We start from the raw sequence: 22,765 nt of genomic DNA on the forward strand, positions 1-22,765 counted from the left end.
ATGAACAATTGTTTCTTCATTGCTCTGAATGAATTGCCTTGTGTTTACAAAGGTCAGAAACAAGGAGGACATCATGTTTAGGGCTGGTCTCTATGGTAATTCCACAGCCCTGTCAGAAAGCATTTTATGTGTGAAATGAAGTAGCTTGACTCTTGACTTCAATTGGTACATGTTTTCTGGAAATGTAATGGTTTATTTTTTCCCCCCTTTCTTTTCCTCTATGCCTATCCTCCACCCTCACCTCCTCTGTCCCTCCTTTCTGTGAAACACTTAGGTCTGGAGCCAGAAAACTCAGAAACAGGTATAAACATTGGCTGCTTCTGTTGTTACTTCCGTTGCTTATTGGAATTATTTCTTGTTGCCTGGGGGAAAAAAAGAAAGGGGGGAGGGGAAGGAAGAAAAGCGTCCCCTCCTTTCACTTATCCTGCAACTGGAGGGAATCTGTGATCTGAGTTTTCTTTCCCCACGCAGATGATTGGAGGTCATCGTCGAACACTGATGCCAATGGGGATGCCCAGCCATCTTCTCTGGCTGCCAAGGGTTATAGGAGTGTGCGTCCAAACCTCTCTGCAGAGACCAAGCCACAGGTAAGCCTGCCTTCTGTGACCCTGAGGTGACCATCTGGGTTCAAGCACTGAATTCATGATCAGGAGTCCTGGGCTGAGCTCCAAACTTGACTGCAGATGGGTAAGTTGCTGTGCCTCAGCTTTTTCTGCCTTTAAAATGGGGGCAGCACCAATGTCAGCAAAGTGTTGTGGAGCTCATGTATTCAGGCACACCACAGTGTTTCCTCAGTGGATGAAGGAGGAGGACAACGCTATTTGCAAGAAAAAAGGTGAAGTAACTGTCTGTAATTATTTTGTATTTTATGCTGGTTTATTTCCTAGAAATTGCTGCAGGCTGAAATCAGAGTTGCACCCTACATTAAAAATAAAATATTGGGAAAATGCCTTTCAGTTTTTACACTATAACTGACAGAAGCCAGCAAGGGAAAGGTTATTTGTATGTGAAGGTAAATTGTTGAAGTCAGTCTGCTAAGAGAAGTGCAATGCCATCCTTTTTTTTTTTTTTTTTTTTTTTTTTTTTTTTTTTTGTTTGAGGTTTGCTCAGAAGCAGCCTGGAAGCTGGTAAGGAAACCCTTCATTTGAAACTGGATTCTTGTGTAAAACAGAGTCCCTTTAAAGCCCAGTGCCCTATCAGTGTGACTGCTCCCCATCATCAAGGTCCCTTTAGCAATGCTACAGACCAGGTGCTGTAAGTGAAAGTGGGAGAAGGAACAGCTCCAATGAAGGTGTGGGAAGGAGCAGCACCCTAAAGAGAGACCCATTTCTGCTCAGGACTTAGAGCTGTCCTGTAGCCTTTTCCTGATCTTGTTGACGAACAGAGTGAGCTCTGATGTACATTATACTTGTCAAAGCAGTCTCAAGAACTACTGTTCAAACTGAGCTGAAATGGAAGAAGTTCCAAAAGGAATGAACCTATTCAGAGGCAGAAGCCTTTTAGAACAGCCCTAACCAACCCACTTCTTCACTCCCTTATGCTTCAGGAAAAGGGTGGGAGGGGCAGAGGGGCAACATGAGGACAGCAGATTTTGGAACAGCACCTGTAATTTTATGAAACTTTTCTACATCTATATCCATATAACATGAATAGATACTTGCCACAACTTGTCATATATGGATGACTTTTAAAGGATGTCTCTTTCCAGATTTATCTGTTGCAAGCTGTTAAGGCATCTTCAGTCTCTGGTTTTGACATTTTTAGCAGTCGTTTAGGCAGCCTTTGCCCATAAAGGTATGACAGTGGGGTGTTTGTAAAACCTACTTTCACAGTCTCCAAAGGGTTAATTTGCAAAGGTCCAGGGAGCTGTTGTTCACCAGGTGGGTATTCTCTTCTTTCCAGTAGATCTTTGTTTTCAGCTACTAGCAAAATGTAATAAATAAAATGAAACCTTTGTATTGTTATTTTATCTCAAAACAGTTTGACTTTCAGAAAAAATTCACTGTAATTGGCGATGCAGTAGGCAGATGATTTGGAGTTAGCAAGCTATATGTTACCAAAACCAGTAAAGCTTTTCTTATTATTTACTAGAAGCAGGATTTCTCTCTTGGTGATCTTGATTCTGAAGGCAAATTCTGATGATCTCAGTTCCTTAAAAAACCGCAATTTTTCTGGTCTTCCTGAAAGCTTTTTCAGGATGGAAAAATCCTAAAGAAAATTGAAGAGCTGGCCTTTAGAATGAAGAAATACTCACTTTTTATTTAGCCAGCTATAGTAGGCTATAGCACTCACTTGACGTCTGCTTTCATTTGCATTGGCAATATTCATTTTTCAGCAGTGCACTTAACATGCAGAGATAGCCTAGAACTATGAATTTGGTTTTGCAGTTCAAATGTCCCCAGTGCTGGAAAGTGTTTAGTTATGCAAGCATGAAACTGAATTTAGTTAGCCATGATGTTAAATCTTGACTGAGGCTTTCCCAGGGCACGGTGAGTGTAGCTGTGCAGGCCTCTTGAAACAACACAGTAGTGAGAATTATTGAGAGCAGAGAGAGAAACCCGTAGGCAGGGACTTGAGGGCTGGGTTAAGTTTGTGTGCTGCAGTGAGCTGTGCTGAGAAAGAATGTGTGAGACCATGGATGTGAGTGAGTGGCCTTCCAGATACTGTATTTGCTTTTTATTCTTGCTGTATTAAAACCTGCTTAACCCAAGTCTAATGATCAAATTCGTTCTGAGAATTTAATTTTTTTCCTTCCTTTTTCCTTTCATTTGATGCTGCTTCCTCTCTCCTTCCTACCTTCTTGACTCTGCCTGATCAGGCTCCTCCCCGTCCTCCTCTTCCCAAAGAGGAAAGCTTTGCATGGCGCCCTCGCACTGACACTAAAGTGACCAACCTGTTGCCAGTGCCCATCATGGACTGTGTGTACCTGAATGCACCCAAGCCTTACTCACAGCGTGCATCACCAAACACCAGTGCACGCTGTTATTTGTCATCACCTACCCCCTACGGGGCTGTCCCCAGTGGGAAGCAAGGCTTGCCAGCAGGGTGTTCTCCCTCTTCAGGCCCCAAAGATGAGGTGCATGCTGGGCAGCCACTCTTGGAAAGTCACTCCTCATCAGGTGCATCATCCATACAACTCAACCCTGCCAGGGCAGATCCCAGTAGTAAGGCTGGAATGAATTCCAGTCATGAGACGAAGGCGGATAAAAAGGTCAGCAAACTATATGTAGCTTGTTTATCTAACAGCACTTGCTCAGGCGCATCTCAAAATTCCACTGGCACCACACATGACCCAGTAGCCAGCACCAGTTTGGGCGCTGAGCTCACTCAGGCACCAGCCACCAACATTGTTCCCTCTGTAACAGACACTGAAAAGTCTCTTCCTGCTGCTCCTCCTCCTCCTATTCCTCCCAGGCCGTACTTTTACATTGTCCTCAGCAAAGACGCAGTTAGTTATGGTGCAGGCCAGCCCTCCCGGACTCAGCCGTCACCTCCGCAAGCTGTGAGGGACAGAGTGCTAGAGCCCCAGAGCACAGCTGCCACAGAGGACAGGATGAGAAAAGAGCCTTACCTTACTCAGCAGCGACAGCCACCATACAAGGCAATGGGACACAGCATGGTACATGTTTTCTCCATAACCTTGTTTTCTTTCAGCTGAGCGAACAGTTCTTTAATTCGTTACAATGTTCCCTTAATGCTTTATTCCCCTCCTACCTTAATTTCTCAGCACTTGTTGTGCTGCCCTGAGTCTTGTGGTCTTTTACTTGATAATATTTAACACATATGTGTCCCCCTCAATGTTGATCTGTGTGTCTGTGTGTGTGTGTGTGTGGTGTTTGTAGGGAGTTTGGTTGGACTGGCAAGGATCTTTCTATTTATTAGGGACATGTAAAAGAAACAAGCTCTGTAATGTATAATGGTTAGAGCTTCTCAAGTGATGGTGAATGCTGAGCTGTTCTTTGATTTAGCCTCGCTACAAAGAACTGGAGAAGAGGGGTGGTGAGGGGGAATAAATATTTTTGTGAAAAAACATTGTGTTCATAGAGGCAGGGCTGCAAGCCTGAAGAAGTATGTCTCCTTAAGGAAAGATGATCTTTGTATTATTTTGGGTACATTCCTTGCATGACACAATATGGCTGCATTAGACTTAAGTAACAATTTCCCCCAGTGCATAACAACGCCTTGTTTCCAACAGGATGCCACTGCCACCACCTCAGCTCAGCCTGGAGTTATAGTAGTCCCCCTCCTTCAGGTTAATCCAGACAGACAACAAGAAGGCAGCTCCAGCACTCCACCACCGCCTCTGGTTCCTTTCGGGCAAGGCTCCGTAATCCCTGCGATTGTTCCTCCTGGCTCACCCTTGACTTTTCCAACTCTTGACGATTTCATTCCCCCACATCTCCAGAGGGGCTCCCACCATAACCAAGCACCCTCCACATCTGGCACATTACCCTCTGTTTACCCGAAACTGCCATTCTTCTCATCACCACCTTCACTTGTCCCTCCAGTCACAGGGACTTTGCACAGGGGCTTGAAGCCTGAAATCACTGGAGTCATCTCACATACAGTAAGCTTGCCAAGTACCCTCCTCGCCCTTTTCCTAAATTTGTATTCCTCGATTAAAATTACTTTCTCCTTGCAATACTAAACTTGAGGGAGGAGTGATGACTCACTCCCTGCCAGCAGCATGACAACTGAAACCGTATTTGCGTCCTGTGCTAGTGCATGCAGTTTGCCTGCCTTGTGCAGCTTTGAACTTTCTTTTGACTTCTTGCAACATTTGACTGTCTCCTCTGTGCCCATTCTGCTGGGTGATGTACACCTTAAGAATCTTCACAGGATCTGCTCAGAGTAATGAATTCTGCATAAACTGAATAGCTTCAACTAACTGATCTTTTCAGGCTCTTTTTATAGCATCCTTAATTGTGTTTGAATAACATTTAAAGCAGCAACAGCAGGCCAGTTAAAGGTTAGGGCTAGGTTTCTGTTCCACTTGGAGCCACAAGACCATATGGTCTCCACACAAATCCCTGATAAAATCAGTGTAAGATTGCTGCCAGTATCCAATGACCTACAAGTTATAAGATCGGTTACTGTACTAAGAGTCCTCCAAGCATGGAGGTGCTATGCAATAGATTAGGCAGAGAGTATTTCTTCATTTGGCTATTGCTTGTCTTTGAAAATTGTTAATAATTCCGTCCACAAGAGTTGGAACTTGGACTTTACTGTGTTCTTCTTGAGTTAGATTTTGTTTCTCTTTAAGCTCATCACTTACTTTTTTGAAAAGTCATCGAGGACAAGGAGGAAAAGTGTCTCTCAGTTAAATTTGCAGAGGAGGCAAAAAGTACCTTCTTGTGCTGGAAGTCTTATGGCCACCTTTTATTTATGCTTGCTTGTGGTGACAAGGTAGAAGTTCAGCAGAAGCTTCATTCTCTCATGATGATACTTGCTCTGCCCTTTGACTCTATAGAGATCTAGCAAACAGGCACGTGGGCTGGGGGAAAGTAAAAAACAACCAAGGATGATATTTTCAAAAGTTCTCATCTTTGGCCTTTCTATTTTTATTAAAATTGGTAGGGTTTTTATTGCAGAGAGCAATGAATGAAAGTTTGGATTTGGTGTTTTGGTTTTAGTTTGTTTGGTGTTGTTTGTTTGTGTTTTGTAGGGTTTTTTTTGAGTGTTTTGTGGTTGTTTTTTTTTAATGGAGTCTATCTGCAGATTCCAGAAAAAAAAGAATCAGGAGGCATCCAAATCACAGAGGAGCAGTGGAAATTTTGCTGTACCTGACTTTCTTGAGATGAGAGTTGAAACATTTTTGGACATGCTCTCTTCAGACATGTAGTCACCAAGGTGTTTTCCACAATGATTTAAATGGTCTTTGGTCTTTGTTCACCCTCTTTGGTGACTTCACTGGGGCTGCTGAGCCTATCCTGATCCAGCATCCCTCTTCTTTGGGGCATTTTTATTTGTGTTTTAGTTATCAAAGTGAAGCTCAAAGCCAATTCTCACACTTTTCCCTGACTCTTCCTCCTTTTTGCTAATTGCATTGTTTGAAATATTATTGCAGTCAGCAAAGTGGAGCTGCTCTCTCTCTAGGGGACATCTGTTCCTGAAGACCATTGGTTCTTTTCTGTCCCCATGAAGCGTCTATGGCCTGACCAGCTGCTGCTCGAAGCAAGATCACCTGTATCCAACAGATTAAGATTGTTCTTCCTCATTTCCCTCCAGGCTGGAAAGGCTGTAGGTGCTTGCTCTGATTTTGGCCAGTTGTCACTCTGATTTATCTTTGAGCTGTGGTGCCAGACCTCGCTTTGGCCCCTGTTCAGTCCCCTGCCTGATGCTGTAAGTCCTTTCATCTGATCCTGGTGTGAATGAAGGGCACTGACTTGCAGTTGCACTTATCCAGAAAAGCTGGATGTAGGGATTTTTCTGGAGCAATATTCTGGGCATATTCAGGGCTTTTTTAATAATGATGAAAATACCCTTGAATGCTCAGCTGATTTTACAGATCAGTGGCTTGCAGCATTGGAGTCCAGCCATGGAGCAGCAGGAATGCAGGAATTTGGTTTGCTGTCCCATATTCTCTTTGTTTGGATGCTCAGTCCCCATTAAGGGTAATTGTGTGTCCAAATTCCTTAAGAGGCTTTGAAAAATCTCAGTGTAAGCTGATGCACACACAGTCTTTAGTCATCATCCCTTCTTTATCTTAGCCACCTTACCACCACCAGAAGTCCAATATCCATGGACTGAGGCTTTTCAAAGGTGAGCTAGGTTTCAAAGTCTCCCTGCAGACACAGCCTGTATTTCAACAGGGCAACCAGAGCAGTGGTGATATCTATCATAGCTGGGTTTAAAATAAGCAGATAGTGGAGCTGGATGCTTTAGGAGAGCAAGAGCAGCTTGCTATGTGTGCTCCAGCAGCAAATCCATCCTCCTTACTAGAGTCCTACTTGTGTACCCTCTGTCAGTTCTGGGGCCTTTTTATGTCATTTCTTTAATCAGGTAGGTATCACATTGTCTCCTGAGTGACAATGCTAACTTAATTCCTTAATTTGGACTTTTCTTACCAAACCAGCTGCAGTAATACTGTTTCATTCCAGAATTGCATGAGTTTTGCATGTCTGACTTGCTGTGAAAGGAATACTCTTGGAACAAATGTTTGTGTGTGGATGTATGAGGGGGAAGATGTCTGCATCTTCCCCCCTCCCCAAACTAGATTTGCTCATTTCTGACACCTTGTGTTTGCTCCAAACTGTCTGGTAGATAAACTTAGTGCCCTCTTTTGGGGTTGGAGTTGTGAAACCCAACACCAAATAACTATAGTACTGCCTTAGCAAACTAATTTCATTAACAATGAGCAGGATATGTACAAGGATCAGGGTAATACTTGTGCTTATGCCTTTTATACTAAAATTTGCTGTGATTATGCTTCTCATTCAGCCTAAAATGTTGGGGTTTTTCACGGATTTTCCCAGTGTTGCACCACTGGCATGCTGCTAATCATGTGTTGCTCTTCTTTCCAGGACCCAGGTCCTGTGCTAAATGAAGTGCCCCAGCCTGGCACTGACTATCCAAGCTCCATCACTTCCATAAGCAAGTCTGCCTCTGCCTATCCTTCTACCACAATCGTCAATCCCACTATTGTCCTGTTGCAACACAATCGAGGTAAGGAGACTTGCATAGAGATAATTTTGGCTCAAAATGAGCAAACTGTTATGCTACAAGGAACTGGAGAATGTATGTGCTGTTGATAATTAGGTCCAGATTACTAAGAACCAACAAAGTTGCCTCAGAATAGTTTTAGTGACTGGAACATACAACAGGCAAGTGAATTTTTACTGGTTTTTCTGATTAAAACCTGTGGATCAGAAGCTCTATGAGGCTGGGGAGAAGTTTCTAACTGGGCTGTGGACATATGAATAAGCTATTGCAAGGTAACAGCTGTCAGGTGTCTTGTCATGGTGGAAAAGGTTGTATGCTCCTGTATATCTGTCTGTAGAAACAAGGTAGCTTGTGGTAGCTTGAAAAGGTGATGTGCTACTTCTCAGCTGCTGCAGTGTAAAGGCAGCTGTATTTTCTATTACTGTGGGAGAGATTTGACCTCTGAATTTGTAGCAGAATTTACTCAATAGTAAATAATCTACTTGCCCACAAGTTTGATCTTGGCAATTTTTTTCCTCTGCCTGGAACTGGATCAACTCAAACTCATATTGCAGTAATCCTTGAGCTCTGGATTTGCAAATGAGCAAAACAGCCTCATTTGAGAACTCCCAGGAATCAACACCTTTCTCACACAAGCTGAATAGATAGTTCTATCTCTTTACCTCTGGATTTGGAGGGAAACTTTGCTCCTCCTTTTTAGTTCTCCTGATGGCTGCCATTACCACAGCTCCTCATTTCATTGTGCAGCACTAAAGACTGTAGCTTGTAACAGGGCACAGAGATGCAGTACAGTTTGTTTTGATTTCTAGTGGACTTGGGAAACTCCAGGAATCTAGCCACTATTGCTGTGGCTTGCCTTTTCTAAGGCTCAGAGTGCTGACCCTTGCTTTTACCCAGTGCATGTAGGGGTTTTTTTCCTATGTGGGCAGCTATTGGGTGAACTTGTTGTGTAGGTGCAGCTTGCCATCAGTGGTCAGCAGAGCAGAGGGCTGGGGCTAAAGATCCAAGTTCAGAGGTATTGGTGAGGGAGCTACACCGAGGAGAAATACCGGTCTTCCTTGCTGAAATTATCCACTTAGCTCAAATATGTGGTGAAGGTGGGTTCTTCTAGAAAACAGCACACACCTGGAGGTTTGTTACTATGGCAAACTTGCTTGGCAAGTGTTCTATGCCACCCCAAAGCACAGTTATTTCCTGTTCAGGCATTGCATGGCATGGTTTATCATAAATATATAACAGGTGTGTTTAATGTATTAAAGTTTTTTAATCTGTGCTCTAACAATATGAGCTTTCAAAACTGTTTGTGCTTTTTATGCCAGTAAATATTTTATTCTCTTCAAATGGCTTTCATGCTTTAAAGAAAAGAGTTAATTGCTAGGGAATAAAAAAAAAAGCAGAGAACAGAGTGCTAAGCATTCTTGTTTATTCCCCTGTGATTTGGGTAAGTCATTTGGAAATCCTTTTAGGAAGCACTAACTTTAGGGTGATGAAACCTGCTGAGAGATACCACAGATACTCCAGTCTAGGAACTGGTTAATGAAAAGCCTCTCACCAGAGGGACTGTTTCAAGAACCAAAGCCTTCAAGCTGTGTCTGTGCACAAGTCATTGAATCTGTGGCTCAGTAATATATGATGAGACCCAGCAAGCACCAACAATGACTTTATCCTTTCCTATATCCCTTTGAAATGCTACAGCAGTATTACTTCAAAATGTACTTTATAATAATGGTAACAGAGTTAGTTATCAAGTTGTTTAACTCTGTGAATTTTTACTGGTTTTTAAATCATCTTCTGTCCAATGTTTTATTCTTTAAATATTCTCATGTTTATTCTTATGTTATGAAAAAAATGAAAATTTAAATATAAGTGCTCTTTGCAAATGTATTGGTCACTGCATCATGAGATTATCCCACGAGGCTGCTGTGTGGAGAAGGGACCATGGGCTGTCACTTTGGCAGGGTATTTAAAAACAGATTCTCTCCAGCACCTGCTATCATTCTACAGTGTATTTCTTGCCTGTCAGAAATGCAGCACCAGAGCACTTGCTGTTTATGTCTCACACATTTGTCCTGTATTTCTTTTTGTTTTGTTTCTTCCTTTACCACAGAACAGCAAAAAAGGCTTAGTAGCCTGGCAGGTATGATGTGAAAGGTCTGCTACCCCCCAGCTGCTGCCTCTGCTGGAGCAAAGCTGCTGCTTTGATAGCTTGTGGGGTGCCTTTAGCAAACACACTGCCCAGGAACTGCAAAGAAATATACCAAACACCTAAATAACTCATCTGTTTGTCCTAAGTCATAAAATTTACCAAGCTTTTAAACACGAATCCTTTAGTTTTGAGTTTTGCAGGGCAGAATTGTGTTTGCTCATGGTACCAACAGATCAATGCATTGCTGTGCACGAGCCTTTCCTCCGCTGTCTGCCCCTGTCAGATTTCTACACATTTAATGGCTTTGGGCAGGATGGTGATGTGCATGTGAATAAACATATCTTTCTCTCTTCAGTGCATGCAGTGATGTAAAAATTATAGGATTTGCAAAAGTCTTGATGAGGCAGACTGAAATTGCAGGTGTTTCCTCTGCAGGAAATCCACATAGAAAAAAATCCTTCACTGAGTGTAAGGATTGCTGTGCTGCAGCTCTGCAGAGTTTCAGAACAATCTGAAGTCCCTTGGTGATGTCTGCTGCTACCTCTGGGTGTCAGTTGGGCAGTGTCAAGGAATTCCAATTTGGAAGCAAGGCAATCTGAAGAAATTCGTTATTTTCCTCCATCTTTATGCAGACTCCTGTGCAATCATGTCATATGTATGCTTAAACAATATTTATTGTTTACACACTCTGATTAGGGCATGGAAATGAATTGGAAACATCATAAACTGTCTGCAACAAATGGGGCTGTCAGACAGGTGAATGCAGTCTGTTAAAAAGTGATGCACCACTACCACATTTAGGTTGAAATTGGCAGAAAATGATGTACAGGAGACTGTATTACAGGTGCTTTTTGATGAAGATGGACATTGTAGAGTTATTAATTAGTCAAAAGAAACAATTGTTGAAACCAAAATTATTGTCTTATATGACAGCTGAGGCTGTCATGAGATGTGTGATGGTAACTGCCTGAGAGATGCTCGCCTGCTTTTGCTGGCATTGGGCATTTTCTTGGGAGATTTCCTTCAGATTAGCTGGTAATCACAGCCAGCAGTGACAGTCTGTCTCATCAACTACTTGCTAGAATTTTTGCCTTAAAAGAACCCAATATGGTGATGTTGTGAAATGCTGGGATGAGATGAAAATCCCCCATTGTCATTTCCAGATTCAGTGCCAGACAGATTAGTTTCTGACAGAGTTGATTCAGCACTTCTGCGGGACAAGCCGGCTCAGGAGACTGTGCCAAGTGAGAAGAGGGCAGTGGAGGAGAAGAGAAGCACTGTCAGGAGCCCTCCCTACATGGCTGATACCTCTGTTGATGACATTGGAATTCCACTGAGGGTAAAACACTGAGCATGTGGTTGGTGCACAAAGCCTGGGCTACATTCTGCTTACTTTAGGACTTAGGGAACTCACTAAAGCTGCAGAGATTTAAGGGAAGATAGAATTCTAATTCCAATATAATTTATGATAAATTATTCCATTTGCTATCTATGACCTGTTTCAGCTGCTTCAGGGAGAAGAAAATTAAAAATTACTGTTTCTTATAATATCTGAAAATAATGTTTTCTGCTCCTCTGTTTCCTTCCTAGCAGCTGAAGGAGAGTTTTGTCTCATTCAGCCATCTTAGAGGCAGATACCTCTTTTAAATGTGATTACATTCATTCAGTGTTCAGCGGAAATTATGAAAAGAGTTATTAACCTACTCTTACAAGTAGTTTCTGGAATGACTTAAATGCTCAATGTTTCTAACTGTCCACTGAATACTTAGGAAATTGGTATATATGACTAAAACAGGGAAGTTGTTTAAGTTTGGATGTCAAACCAGATTAATATACAAAGCATTTCATACAGCCTGCCTCTGCAAAGCTCTTACATTATTACTTACTTCAGTGAAACATCACATGAGATGATATATCTGAGTGAAATAATTAATATTTCAGGATATTCATATGATGCAGCTTTCACATAGAGTGTAATTTTTTTTCATTGCTGGAAGATTTGTGATAACTTTTAAAGGCTGGCCCAGTCACTGTTGATTATTTCTATGTATATTTATTTTTCCAACAGAATACAGACAGATCGAAGGACTGGTACAAGACGATGTTCAAACAGATCCACAAGCTAAATAGAGGTACTGTAGAACAGATGGTTTTTATTTACTTTAAAAGACCACCTTGATGACATTTTGTTTCATCCATATGAAGAATTTTACTGGATGTTAAATAAAAGCATTTAATGTTAGTTAATGTGTGCTCTGTACCAGGGAACTCAACCAATGTATTTGAAATCTTTGAAGTCAAAGGTAGGAGAACATTGAAGTCCAAAGAAAGGTCTGAGTTGTTCTGAAAGGTGAACTGCAGTGCCCTCATGAAATCAACTAAACTATTTGAGACCAGAAAAGCTGATAATAATTCCGCACTTGGGCAAAATAGATCCCTGAACTCCAGTTTTACCAGCTAACCCAATCTACACACTTTTAAAATACAGTATGTTATCTCTGAAACTTCTTTGTGCATAAGAGGAAACTTTTTACACTGTCAAGCTTTAGTACCTGCACAAGAAAGCAGGATTTGAAGTTCACTGAAACCAGTGGGTTTCCATTAATTATTGGTGAGTTTAGAATCTGAATTCTGCTTTTCCAAAACCCTAATCTTTCTCCTTTGAAAACCTAGAATTGTGGTGAGCCCTTACAAACTTTACAGTGGTGAACTCTCAGGGGATTCCCACCTCGGGGCACTTCTATGCCTGACTGCTGATACATTCACATTTTTCCGTGTGAGAAATGGCTGCAGTAGCACTTGCAAGCTGACCCCTCTGAACAGCCTGACACACAGGCAAGCACAGCTCACATCTGTGCTTCTGGAACCAAATGCAGAGCATGCAAAACTGGAGCTGTATTTGCTGTTGCAGGTGCTGTCCTGATGAGCTTTATGCATAGATAAATGCTGTGCTGCAGTGGATGGGATGAGGAGGAGTTGAACTATTTCCTAATCCTGCTGCTCCTAACAGAGGTTCTTTAGCTCAGCTAAAGCCCATGCTCAGATGGAGGAGAATGACTTCACTGCCCTTGGCTTCCAGGATCTCCCAAAACCCAGACATGCAAGGCAGCAATGAACAAAGAGGCATTCTAGGTTGTGTCATGCTAGAACATCAGCATGAGAGGGACTGTAGTCAGCTTGAATGGATTCTTGGCTCGCCCTTCTTCCCCTTAAAACCTGTCCTCTCTGTTCTTTTTTGCAATTCATATTCCTCTCCTCAGACAATCCTGAAGAAAACCCCTATTGCCCTACCTACACATTTCCTGAACTTCCTGAAATCCAGCAAAAAACTGAAGGTACCAGAAGTTTAGTCAGAGTATCTGTTGTCTTGTGCTTTGAGTTAACTGTACTATAGTGCCCTAATAATAACTAGATTCAGGTTCTAGTTTTCTGTTACACTTCCTGGAAATTCAGTTATTCCCAGTATACCTTCTTGTGTGATGCATAAAATAACTAAATCTTTGCTAATCCATTAATCTCTTTTAAAATATTATACCATTTACCCTAGTGTTATTAAAGTAGGGAATAAAATCATATGGTGATAGAAGTTGGGGAATGAAGCAGAACTTCCACTTCACTGTGGATACTCTCAAAATCCACTGCTTTTCTCTGCTGCAGAAGACAATCCTTATTCTCCTACATACCAGTTTCCTGCGTCTACTCCTAGTCCTATCTCTGAAGGTAATAATTAAGGTCCATATCTATTTTTTCTGCACAAATGCTGCCTTATCAATTTATTTTCTTCCTGGAGTTTTTTCTAGTTGCTGAGCTTTATGCTGCCTCATAATGATTTGCTGCACTCTAAGCATTGCCTTGACTGAATGATGCCTTTTTGGCTTTGCAGTGCTCCTCTGGCTTTGTAACTAGTATTTGACTAATGCTGCAAACTCGGGGTTTGCTTGGTTTTCTGCACTTATCAGTTGCGTGTGCAGTGATTATTTAACATGTCTAGGTTGCTGACTTTATGTGTAAAGATGGGTTTAACTGAGATTTTTCTCCCCCCACCCCTTCCAAATCAATAAATTTCATTAATTATTTGCTTTTGGTTTTTAACATTAACATAGTATTAGGGCCAGACCCAGAATGTCACTGAAGCATATTAGTAAAAAGGCTACTTGCTTCAGTGGGTTTTGGATCAGTCCCTTAGTGTAGTCTTTTAAAATAAAAAATAACTTGATAGCATAGATTCAGGGCTGGTCTTAGGTGCACTTGGCATATCTAGGCAAGGACAGAGTTTGGATTCATCAACACATCTTGCAACTTGAAATAACACTGTCTTTACTTTATCTCTTCATGTGCTCAGCAGATTCCTTTAAAGTTCATATTCAAATCAGAATACTTTGCAGGCATGTTTCAGGGATGGTGAAACAGCACCTGTTGCAGTGATAGTTGTGTGACTGTGCAAAATATTTATATATGAGAAACACTGGAATCTGCTGCAGACATTGGATGTTCAGACATTTCCTGATTGGGAAGTTGTTGGTGACAGCCTTGTTGGCTTGGTGCTTTGGTGACACTTTAGGTCCTGCAATCTAGGAACTTGCCTACTTAGCCTGTGCCTCAAGCCAACCCTGGTGAGACTACTAATTAACTATTTTATTCAATATTTGTATTACACATCTGGTGGGTATTGTGTAAAAAGAAAGCATGCATTATGAGCTGAGATACTCCAAGAAGGCAAGGAAATGTAAGATGTATTTCACTGTTAAAATGAATGTGGATGAAGTGTCATAGAGGTATCTAAGATACTTAACAGTTTCTTAGTGAAATATATTAGGTGAAGAGCCTTGTCTTGCAAATTGTAATGCAGGGTAAGTGATTTTATCTTGGCAGAATGGTATGTGGGTATGGGTGTGAGAAACACTGTTTCCGTAATTAATGGATAAAAGCATTTTACAGAGAATATTTCCTTGTTCATAATGAGGTTTGAAAATCCTTTTTACTAACAAAGTTTTCAAACTCCATTATGACAATATATTAAAGAGTCTGTTCTCCCATAAATGTTTCCTATGCACTTAGAAATGTGCATCTGAAAGTAATTTGCTGGTTTGTATAGTTGAAATTTTATTGGACTAAACACTAATTTCTATTCTCAATATATTGGGAAACATTTCTCTAATATTTGCTTGGATTCTTTTCTTGATAAGAAATACAAAATAACTGATGATGTAGAAGAGTTGGAGGGGTTGCAGGACATGTTTCATGTTTAGAAAACACTTTAAAAATCCATAATCAGTGGCAGTGTTTATACAGAGGTGAATTGGAGCCTCACTTTCATGCAGTTAATGTCAGAATGGATTGATGCATAAGACCTCCTAGAAGCATCAAGATCTGGGCTCCCTTCAAAATTATATTCAGCATTTCTGAAACCATACAGAATATGTCCAATCCATGAAATGAAGTCCAAGCCGGCAGATTCTCTACCACCTAGAGGGAAACAGCCTCTCTTCTTTAAAGGAATCACATTTTGAAGTTACAAACTTGTAGTAACCTGCTTTGAGAATGGATAGAATGAAACTTTGAGAAACAGATTGTTATTTAATGCTCAATTCTTATTCGCTCTTTAGTGTTATCAAACCACTCCAGATTTCTGTTTCCATATTTCTTGTATAAAAAGGAAATAAATGTAGACACTCTTATTCATAAGATACTCAGAGACAAAACATAGCTATTCTCCTCATTATTGTAGATATTAGAATGTAAGAAATAGGAAAATAGCCATTATCTGAAGTGAATTTTTATTGTATGGTTTTTCTTGTTTGGATGACAAGCTATAATGAATGTTGACATTTCTCTTCAAGTAAGTAAGTATAATTATCTTTTATTTATTAACAGCACCAAAGAAGATTATTAGAGGTGAATAGCTGTGAAAGTTGTTTTAGACATTTGTTTATCTGTCCTTGTAGGGGCTACTGAGTTTTGTGATTTACCAAATATTTTTTTGTCGGAGTAAATCAAACTTGCATTTAAGAATACAAGTCATTTTTGTCAACAGTTCAGTGTAATATGGATATTTGGTTTTTGTCAGTAAGGTTTAAAAATGGGAATTGGCCTTCTTAACCTGAAGGTTATGATGGGCTTACAAAGACTCAATAACCATCTTTTTGAAACTTTAACCTTCTAATTCATTCACCAAGAGAACTAAAGCAGATAGGTTAGAGGTTTAGACTACCCTGAGCCTTCCTGAAAGGCTTAATGAAGGCTTGAGTGCAACTTCAGGTCAGCTGTGGTTAGCCAAATTGTTTTTTTCCAGCAGATGAGATTGGCTGTAGTATCTGATCAATGTCCTCCATGAGAGAAAATTTAGAAGTTGTTTCAAGCTGTTGATTGTCATAACTAATTTCACATAATACTTTTTTTTAAAGTTTGTGGTTTTTTTAAAATCTAGTTGATTCTAGTTTCATCTTCTTTGTTTTTATGTGTTTTCCTCTGTCACATTGAGTGGTTTCTTTGCAGAGATATTAGTAATACTTTGGCTCACAATTCTCTTCGCTGTCACAGAATCACAGAATATTCTGAGTTGGAAGGGACCTGCAAGGATCATCAAAGCCCAACTCCTGACCCTGCACAGGACACCCCTTAGAGTCACACCGTGTGCCTGAAAGCATTGTCCAAATACTTTCTGAACTCTGCCAGGCTGGTGCTGTCACCACTTCCCTGGGGACCCTGTTCCAGTACCTGACCACCCTCTGCATGAAGAACCTTTTCCTAGTGTCCAACCTAAACCTCCCCTGACTCAGCTTCAGGCCATTCTCTGGGGTCCTGTGACCCCAGAGCAGAGATCAGTGCCTGCCCCTCCTCTTCCCCTCAGAGGAAGCTGTAACTGCAGTGGGGTCTGTCCTCAGTCTCCTCTTGTCCAGGCTGAACTGACCAAGTGACCTGAGCTGCTCCTCATGTGGCTTCACCTCTAGACTCTTCACCATCTTCATTGCCTTCCTTTGGTTGCTCTCTAACAGCATCCAAAGGAAGGCAATGCAAATGGTGCAGTCACAGAATCACAGAATATTCTGAATATACAGAATACTCTAAATACAAGAGTCATATGTGATTGTCAGCAGGGCTCCTCAGCTGTGCTTAGTACCTAATGAGTTGTTTTAATCACATACCATGGCCTTTGGATCCTCTGTTTATCTCTCAGCTTTTGATAAGGTGGATCTATAACCCTTGCTGTAGAGGAGTTTTATGATGAAATAGGATTATTTTCTGAAGTACTTTGAGAGCCTGGAGAAAGGTAGTAGTGTAAATAGTATATTAATATTTATATCTAATCTAGGAATTATTTTCAAATGCAATTTTAACCTCATTGGAATTTTAGTCTTTAGGATCCTCTCCCTGTGGTAAGTATTGGGCATATCACTCAAATTATGGTGAATGCATTAGTAGACGAAATTTAAGGGTCTCTGGTGCTTTTTCTCTGGGACTTTTTTGACTCATTTGCAAAATGCTTTTGTCTTTCAGATGAAGATTCTGATTCATTCTCTCCGCGTTATTCCTATTCTGAGGACAGTAAGTAATTCACATTTCTTGTTTGATCTGTCAAAAAGAAAGGGCATGTAAAGCATGTATTTATTTGCCTCCTATCCAGTTCACCAGTGTTCCTCTGTGTGATTTCTCCTACAGGCAGAACCCAAGTTCCCCGCTCCAAGAGTGAGATGGACAATATAGATTCAGAGAAGGTTGTGAAGAGGTCTGCCACTTTGCCGCTGCCGAACCGTGCTTCATCACTGAAATCAAGCCCAGAAAGGTGATCTGAACTAAGCCTTTTATAGATCAGCTCTGGAAGAATATCTGAAAGCTGTCAATGGGAAGGGGTTAAAAGTGGAAGCCTTAGATCCACAGCTCCAGTTAAACTTTTTTGGAAGGTTGATACGTGGTTTTTACTCTGAGTCTTTTACTAGGTGGTAGTGGACTCCTTCATTGTCACAACCCAGTCCCCCATTCTGTCTGTCTTTTCCATCAGGCATCACACAGCCTGTTTGCATGCCAATCATCCTGTCTGGGTCAAGAGTTGGGTGTCATGCTTATACAGTGCCTACCACATAGGCACAGTGGAAACTCTTGGCTCAGTGTGACTCTGTAAAGGTACCTCTGAATACAAGCAAGTAGTGATAATTGTGGAGAAGCAAAATTTGGATTTATGTTGAGTCTTGGTAAAAACTTAGTTTCATTTTCCATCTCTGAAGAATCTTAGCCATATGAACTTACCTGAAGTAGGTTCTTGTCAGCAGTGTCATTTCTGATCTTCAGGATTACTTCCCTCCTGGTTTTTTGCTTTGGTTATTACCATGTGTTTCAAACCTTTTTGTAACATTAAGGAATGCATGTACAAATGAAGGGAAAGCAGAATGAGCTAAGAATATTTTATGTCCTGCTGAACTTTCCCAGCTCTTGAACTGTTATTCCCTCCTTTAGCACCTTCTACATGCTCTTAGTGTTTTTCATTTGCTGCCTCATATGAGCAAACTGTAATTTGACATATCTGCTTTAGTGAGTATCTCAGGTCACTGGATTAGGAGACAAAATTTACTGATAGAAAGTGTCTTCCTTATGCAGGAATTGAAGATATAGTGTATTTGCCCTCTGAGAAAACTCTTGCAAGTGAAAGGATTACCATAATTAATGCTTCCTATTATCTAGTAGCAAACAAGTGCCTCACCAGAATTTTCTTTGTGGTTGGAGTCTTTAATTAATCAAGTTCGTTTGGACAGGAAAGATCATCTTTGTTGAAATTTGTGCACTGTTTGTATGCCAATCATTTTGGCTGTCATCTTGCCTTACTTGAGAAAGGAAAAAAATTAAATGGGTTGTCTTTGTCTCTTCTCAGCCAGAGAGAGTTTAGGCAGCTCAGTGGTTTGTTTCCATCCCAATAGATCAGAAGTGTAAGGGAGAGGAAACCTTGAGCAGCAGTTTTGCACAGATGCCTCAGTTTTGTTTGGTGAATTCTGGGTGAGATGAATCCACATACACATTGCCAATCAAAGACAGCATGCCAAGAGCAAAATCAGAATTAGTTTATCATCCTAAAAGAGCTGATTGCTCAGCTTTTTGGAGAACATTTTCTGCATTAGGTTTCATCATATTCTGCATTAGGTGTCTGATTATATCCATTTTGAGACCAGCAGGAACTTGTAGCATAAGGACCCTGAATGCTTTGTGACTGTTGTTGTTTCAGCTGTGTTGGTATAGGCACTGCACAAAATTATAGTGGTTTGGATAGTCAATGGACTGTTCTTAGCCATATTAAAATAGAGCCTAAGATAATTCATTCATGTGTCTAGAAAAAAACCTCCTCTTGGAATCCAGAGTGCCCTCAGAATCCAGAGCAGTGGTAATCAGGTAATCAGTGATGTGACTAAAAGGCAAAAGTTTAGGAAAAGTAATTTAATCTGAGTTCTGCCTAAACTTTGGACATGTTTATATTTGTGATCTTAGTTGAAGCCTCTCATTAAGGTGTTTCCAATGGGGAAAGATTTAGAAGTCTGGAAGTTTACTGAAAGTTCTTAGAATAACTCCCCTCCACACCAGTTGTTTTAGCAGCTGAGCTATTTCCAACTGCCTGTGATAGATAAACAAATACCTGTCTGGAGCCCTATCTGAAGTGTTCCTCTTGTAACAGTCTCTGTTCTTAGGTTAAAAGTACCCTGATAAAACCATAATTATTAGGGTAAAGCACCAGTTTATCTCCACAGAAACCACAGTATTTTGGGTAATTGATCTTTCTTTCCTCAGGACTGACTGGGAGCCTCCAGACAAGAAGGTGGACACCAGAAAATACCGTGCAGAACCCAGGAGCATTTATGACTATCAGCCAGGGAAGTCCTCTGTTCTGAACAACGAAAAGATGGTAATGTTTGATTTATCCTAGTTTGTGGCTTTATCCTGTGATTATGAAATACTCTGTAAATGCTTGTGTGGTTCTATTTGGATGGGATTCCTTATGCTGACATTGCAGTGCTTGTATGATGTTTTTTGAAACTGTTCTGCATAACTTCCTAACATTTTTGTTCTCTCTAAAGCAAGATCCAGGGTGGATTGAGAGGCTTCTTTCCTTCTGGACGTGTTGTTTTCCATGTTAAGTATGGATCACTAACCCTAGTTTTTAATCCATGTTTGACACTGTGACCTGTTCAGCAGCTGTTTTGCCAGCTGTACTTTTTCTAGGGCACAGCATTAGCTGATGCAGGAGGGTTGAAGGCATTATGCAACAGAGAAGTCAGGTTCAGTTTCTATGTTCTTCTGATGCTTTAAACACTGAACTAGTTTTCAGAGCTCCTTTAGTGTGCCTCAGTGGATGCCTCTGAGGTACATTAGGATATGGCCATTTTCCCTGGGCTGCTTTTTTCCTCAGCTGGATCTCACCACTTCTCTGACAGAGGTGGCAGGACTCAATGTGAGCTCTCCAGCGATGGTGAAATGTAACCTGGCGTATTAAGTGAGCTGTTTCCAATTTCAGTCTGAATTAGTAAGCAGTGCTGTGAATTGTGACAGCTAGGGACATAAAGTCTCTTTCTTCAGCCTTGGTTGAGAATACTTGACAAGGAACAGGCAGAGAGATGATGCTAACCTTGTCAGCCAGTCCAGTATAAATCAGCACAGATCACTAAAGGTGTCCTTCCATGGTGCAAGTGTGACACTGTAACTGCTCAAAAATACTGAATGTTGTTAGTAGTGTACAAAGATAGTGCATAAAGATATAACTGTTCTATAAAGGCATTAATTTGAAGGATTCAATTAGAACTGCTAATTGCATGTGAGTTTCCAACATGTAAGTTGTACCTTAACAGCTCAGACTTTGATCCATGCATGGAATAGATAAAGGAATACTCCTGAAAAACCTGCCTAGGATTTTACACAAGAATGAATAGCAATTTAAATCAATAGAAATGTAACAATCAAGTCTGATGTGGGACCTGATGCTTCTCCTTAGTATTTTGGTGGGTTTTCTTTTTTCCTTCCAAGTGTAATCAAGGTCCATCACTTTTTGAAGATGCTGCAACCAACCTCTTTTCACACCTGTGTCCCTTCATTGACTTCAACAAAGTTGCTCCTGATGGGAGCATGATCCCAGTGCCTATTGCAATGGGTGGCGGATGACTCCCTCTTGATACCACTGGGTGTTGGCTCAGCCCATTAGAGAAGTGCCAGTGAGGAGTGGTTTGAACATGGTATGACACCTCCATTCCTGCAGTCCATCCTGGAGCCAGATTTCCGCTGAATTAAACATCAATTTTGTCTCACGGTAAACAGACAAGATTAAAACTGTGGCAAAAGGCCAGCTTCATCTGTGTACTTAAGCATTTGCAAAAGGTCTGTCATCACCAGTGGCACTGTTTACGTGTTCAGACTTCATCAGGTACTGAACTGAGCTGTGGAATCAGAGTCTAAAAGACACTGATGGTTCTACAAGCAGAACCATCATCAGCATAACTGAAAAACATTTTATGTACAGAGCTCATCAAAACCAAGATGAAAGTGATAGCTGTGTTACTTCCAATGTTATTTTATGAGCTTTAATTTGAAGCCATAGACCAGAGAAGAAAGAAGGCCTTGGAAATAGTAGCTTCACAGTCTCCATCAGTCTCATTAAATATAGCAGTACCGCAGTGGTTAGTGACTGCATCTTTCAGACAGGTGCAGGAGCTTTGTGATTGTCACCTGGTAATCACACCCACAGCTGTGACTATCAGAATCCCAATCCAAAATCATTTCAGAGTAATGAATCGCCTGCTGTTGATATCACTGGGCTTTGTTTTAATGTAAACACAGTTATATAAGATGAGTGCTTTTAGCTGGAGTGCAGTAAATAAAAAAGAGAGGTATTGATTCCTTTATGCCTTTAAGAAATAGCCAAATCATTCTCCAGGTCATCAGGCACTAAACATGATGTAACTATTTATCTTGCATTTCCTCTCATTCAGCATCAATCCTGAGCTCTTTTCCTAGAGCTTTTTTTTTTGTGGTGCTAATAGCTATGGCAGAATCTGGGACATACAAGTCCAGCACTTTTATCAACTGCCTCAGTAACCCCATCACAAAATGATTTCCATGAGGGCATTGTGCATCTGTGGGGCTCCTTCTTTCTTGTGATGGAGCACTTGGAATCTTGCCTGCACAGCAGACATAATGCGTGTATATTTTTAATGCACGGAGATCCACTCTGGTTTTGACTAGGTATACTAGAAATGCAAGAATTAGCTAGATATCTTTTATCCCACACTTTTGGAGAGTGGTACCTCAGAAGATTTAGCAATGGACTTTTATTCTCTTACCTCACCAGCAGTGTTTTCAAACAGCTACAATTATTTCAATTTTTTTTTGTTTTATTAAGACAGATGGTATGAATGAAAGGGAATTTCCTTTTCAGCTGTACTGTTTTCTGTCCTGTCTGATTTTCCTTCATTGTAGTTTTGTCTGATATTCTAACATTTATTTGTGAAGAAACATGTAATATTGTCGCTCTATCCATCCTTTCAGAGGTCTTAGGGTGCACTCTCTCTGACATGTGTCTCGTATGATTTAGAAAACCACCTTCCACTCTGTTTGCAGTGTATAGAACAGGGTTTCTCACATGTTCATGTGCTGTTAAAGATGCAGTATTTGATTCAGATCTTACTGAGTCTCTATTTTTTTAACCAAATGAAGCTTTAAAATAATAATAATAAAGTATATGTAACTTTTGACTTGATAAAAGTGTCTGACAGTAGGACTGACAGACTGCTGGACTCTCTGCTCTTCCATTGAGTCTCCCTGTGACTGGGCAAGCTGCATAATCTCTCACTCTGTCTGGGTCTCCTGACCTGTAAAATGCAATTCATTCATATTCATGTTGGTCCCAATGATGCTATTTGGCTTAACTGATGTTTTCAAAGCAGTTCATGGCCTTTATGAGAAACATGCAATAGAAATACCAAATTATAA

General features: G+C 40.8%; 1 protein-coding gene across 50 annotated transcripts in view; it reads left to right on the top strand.

Moving 5' to 3' along the window:
* The window catches only part of SORBS1 (sorbin and SH3 domain containing 1), a 157,640-nt gene that overhangs the window by 101,873 nt on the left and 33,002 nt on the right, over positions 1-22,765 (top strand). For 26 of the 50 annotated variants that reach the window (XM_074544799.1, XM_074544811.1, XM_074544815.1 and 23 more), the window contains 13 exons: positions 275-301; positions 472-587; positions 2,819-3,619; positions 4,196-4,567; positions 7,524-7,665; positions 9,770-9,799; positions 10,972-11,147; positions 11,877-11,940; positions 13,069-13,143; positions 13,466-13,528; positions 17,306-17,353; positions 17,468-17,591; positions 19,577-19,691. In XM_074544799.1, the coding sequence (XP_074400900.1) occupies positions 275-301; positions 472-587; positions 2,819-3,619; positions 4,196-4,567; positions 7,524-7,665; positions 9,770-9,799; positions 10,972-11,147; positions 11,877-11,940; positions 13,069-13,143; positions 13,466-13,528; positions 17,306-17,353; positions 17,468-17,591; positions 19,577-19,691 (2,153 nt within the window). The remainder of the gene's footprint in view (positions 1-274; positions 302-471; positions 588-2,818; positions 3,620-4,195; positions 4,568-7,523; positions 7,666-9,769; positions 9,800-10,971; positions 11,148-11,876; positions 11,941-13,068; positions 13,144-13,465; positions 13,529-17,305; positions 17,354-17,467; positions 17,592-19,576; positions 19,692-22,765) is intronic. The other 24 variants (XM_074544828.1, XM_074544835.1, XM_074544836.1 and 21 more) reach the window with 10 other exon arrangements.

The sequence above is a fragment of the Zonotrichia albicollis genome, chromosome 7 (assembly GCF_047830755.1).
Source record: "Zonotrichia albicollis isolate bZonAlb1 chromosome 7, bZonAlb1.hap1, whole genome shotgun sequence".
In the NCBI taxonomy this organism is placed as follows: domain Eukaryota; kingdom Metazoa; phylum Chordata; class Aves; order Passeriformes; family Passerellidae; genus Zonotrichia; species Zonotrichia albicollis.